General features: G+C 45.4%; 1 protein-coding gene across 1 annotated transcript; it reads right to left on the bottom strand.

The window, feature by feature from the left end:
• Positions 1-1,539: 1,539 nt before the first annotated feature.
• On the bottom strand, positions 1,540-2,082 carry LOC123397287 (SKP1-like protein 1). Its single transcript, XM_045091896.1, has one exon. It carries the CDS (start codon positions 2,080-2,082, stop codon positions 1,540-1,542), a length of 543 nt encoding a protein of 180 aa, XP_044947831.1.
• Between the last annotated feature and the right edge of the window lie 1,358 nt (positions 2,083-3,440).

Below are 3,440 nucleotides of genomic sequence, written 5' to 3'. Positions count from 1 at the left end.
TGTTTTTGCTGGTAAAGTGACACACATTTTTTTTCATGGTACAAATTATTAGAGCCATTTTCCATAATTTCCATGCATTTTAGAGATAAATAATTCATTACTTCTTGTTTTTTTAGTTAGGATGGAATATTTTATGTACCCATGTGGCATTTACTTGTTATATCCCATGCCAATTTTGTGCCCTACCCCCCCCCCCCACCCCCCACCTCCTCTTATGTTTTCTGCTTTCAGTAATTAGTAGTACTATTATTCATCATGAAAACAACATCCTCTATATGATTTCCAAAATCAATTACATGGACATACGTCGAGTATCACAGTTTCACCGTACACCAAACGCACGGCTTATCGCCTTAGACGGTGTGTGACCGATAGAACCGCATAGGCATGAACACAAGATGAAAATTGGTTTACTTGTAGTGCTTGCTTTCTCTCAAGCCGTTCGAACTATCAATGTGACCGTTTCCTCTATGCATATATTGCACCTGTAGTGGATAGTACCTAGCTAGAGACCATCTCCAAGGGGGTGTATCAAATGTTCTTTTCTTCTTCTTTTTTGCGAGTCGGAAAGCTTTTTCTTAACACAGTGTAAGCGCCGATGCTCATATATATGCACATTCACTTACCTCTAAGAAGGCACACATGTACATCCTATCGTATGCGTACCTCCGAGACTTTTTTCATCCAACCACTTTTCTTAATTTACTTACAGTTTGCACTAATTCCACCTTAATTTACTTAGTAGCATAAATGTTTTTTGTACACAATCATGTGTAGGATTTGATAATTATTTATTTACACAATCAAGGGTTGGATTTGATAAGCATTTAATTATGCAATCACGTTAAAATGTACAGGTAAATCATGAGCTAACATATTAGAATATTTATTCCCCATTGCAACACAGAGCACTATCCTATGGTCCTGAAAGTTGTTTTATATGAAAGAAACTTTGGCCAATGTAATGATTTAATTGTTTCATTCACCAACACTAAACCTTTGGACGATGTGTGCTGTCTGTTGTGAGGGGATGTGGTGGGAAGAGCAGCGCTGCGTTTGTGAGAGTCTGCGAGGGAAACTGCACAGCTAAACCATCCCTACAAATTAAAAAAAAAATCACTCAAAAAAATTGCAACCCTCACAGCTCAAGTTTCCTTGAAATCATCAATTTGTCATGTCTACTTCCAGCAGTCGCATAAATGTCAATTTTTTTATATTAGATAGAAATGTCGGGAGCCCAAGTCAAAAGAATTTGATATATATCATGGCATCATGTTTTTTTTTGTTAGTCTCAAATCACACGCCATGCATAACAGCTAAGGATGATATTACCAAGCAAAACACATCTATTCTAGTATTAGACAATACCAATTCAGTTTCCAAACAATAACCACTGACCACGATACGTTTTTCCACGACCCCACTACCTACTCCAGAATTATAACAAACACTACGACGTAGTAGTAAAAGAATAGCTCCAAAACGTAAACATGACGATTACTTAAGCACTAATTCAAGTACTCAACGCAGCAGATGTCGCTATTCTTTGTCAAAAGCCCACTGGTTCTCCCTGCGGATCTCCGCCTCCTCCTCGGGCGTGAAGTCATTGACGATGTTGAAGGTGTTGCGGATCTCTTCAACAGTCTTACTCTTGATCATGTCGGCAACAGTTTGGCAAGTAAGATCCAGCATTCCCTTAATGTTGAGGTAGTTTGCAGCTTGGATGAGGTCGAAGAGGGTGGCCTGGTCGACCTTGACGAACTCGGCGTCAAAGCTCTTGAGATCCTCCGTGGGGGCAGCAGGCTCCTCATGTGCAGCAGAGGCGGAGGAGCTAGCGTTGCCGGCGGCGTCGGAGTCGGCCGGCTTAGGGTTGGCCTGGACGTGCTTCTTGCAGTACTCGATGACCTTGGAGAGGATCTTGGCGTTGACGTTGGGAAGCGGAATTCCGTTGTCCGCGCAGCCGTCCTCGATCATGTGGCGGATGGTCTGCGACCCCATGGCGGCCGCCTCCTCGATCTCGAATTCCTCACCGTCCGAGCTCTTGAGTATGATCATCTTCTTCTCTCCTTCCTCAGCCGCCATTGATCAGAAGTTTGGGATGCGAAATGAAACTAGCAACGAAGACTAAGCGGCGGCGGCGGAATAGCGATCGAAAGACGGGAGCTTTTCACGTTCTGGGCTAGGCTGGGGAACCGGGGATATTTATTGGGGCCGGTGAGGCCGAGACTAGGGTGGACTCGAGGAGATATCTATCACATATTTACCGGGGCCGGTGAGCTCTCGTATTTGGGACTAGGGTGGACTCGTGACTAGGGTGGCTCCTGTCGCGAGTTGGACTCGGTATGGAATCCATCACACCTTGTGTCTCGTCAACGTGTCTACTAGTCTCCAAAAAAAAGTCTCTAAATTCTATACTAATTCGATGGATAGTTAAAGGAACAATTGTATCCTAGTCCATCTTGATTTAAGTTCTAGTGTTTGCATTATTTTTAGACTTATTCTACAATTTCCGACGATGACATTCAGTGAAAGGAAACGTTCTTGTCGACGGCGAGGCATATACGATGACTTTTTAAATCTAAGATGATATGTCGGTTCAGTCTTACGTAGATGTTCATAAGGATAGGGTATACGTGTATGCGTTTGTAGGGATGAGTGTATGAGCGTTTATATGAGTGTTTGCGTGTGTATTGTGTTCAAAAAAATTCTTGATGACGTGTGCCGAGTGCGCGTCAACACACACCATGTAATATGATGGTCTCATCAAGCCGTCCGCCAACAAGCCGAGAGCACCAGCCGGTTTAGCATATCCTATGCGTGCATCGCATGCACACTTTCAAGAATCACACACCATCATATTTGGCCATCCCACTTTTAGGAGCGACCAACGCATTCGTCTTGATAGGCAATACAGTCGTCGGCGCCACCACGACACCAGACAGCGCCACCACCTACGCTTGTCCATCAATATGATTTTGTCGCCGAGGCTATGTTGTGCCACGCCGTTGAGACCCATCGTCATGCCAGTGTAGAAGCAACACCGCACCTCCTCTTGTCACCTCCAGCTAGCATCAGCTACAAAACGGTGCCCTCAAGAAGGAGGACGGCCCTGAATACACTGCCATTAATCCCAGATCTAGGGTTTGCCCCGGAATAGCCGGACCAAGCTGATAACGATTGCAATCGACGATGCCTTCGATAAGGGGATGACGCCAAAGCGCCGCCATCGTCCGCCATGACTGAGGTCGACACGATTTTCACCGGTAAACGTGCCATCCCGATCCCGTAATTGACTGGATCCGTGCGGATCCATGCAGTGAACAACGACATAGTCAATCACCGGATCCTTCCCGACCCTTCCACGGTGTGGCCGGCCGGCCACAAGTACCGGCTGGATCAGCCAACCCGCATGTCACCACCAATAGCTGCACCACCGGTCC

This window comes from Hordeum vulgare, chromosome 5H, assembly GCF_904849725.1.
Source record: "Hordeum vulgare subsp. vulgare chromosome 5H, MorexV3_pseudomolecules_assembly, whole genome shotgun sequence".
Lineage (NCBI taxonomy): Eukaryota > Viridiplantae > Streptophyta > Magnoliopsida > Poales > Poaceae > Hordeum > Hordeum vulgare.
The sequence above is the reverse complement of the archived record's forward strand: the minus strand, read 5'-3'. Positions and strand labels throughout refer to the sequence as shown.

Excerpts from the sequence above, each read along its gene's own strand:
- LOC123397287 (XM_045091896.1), bottom strand. The coding sequence starts at position 2,082 with ATGGCGGCTGAGGAAGGAGAGAAGAAGATGATCATACTCAAGAGCTCG.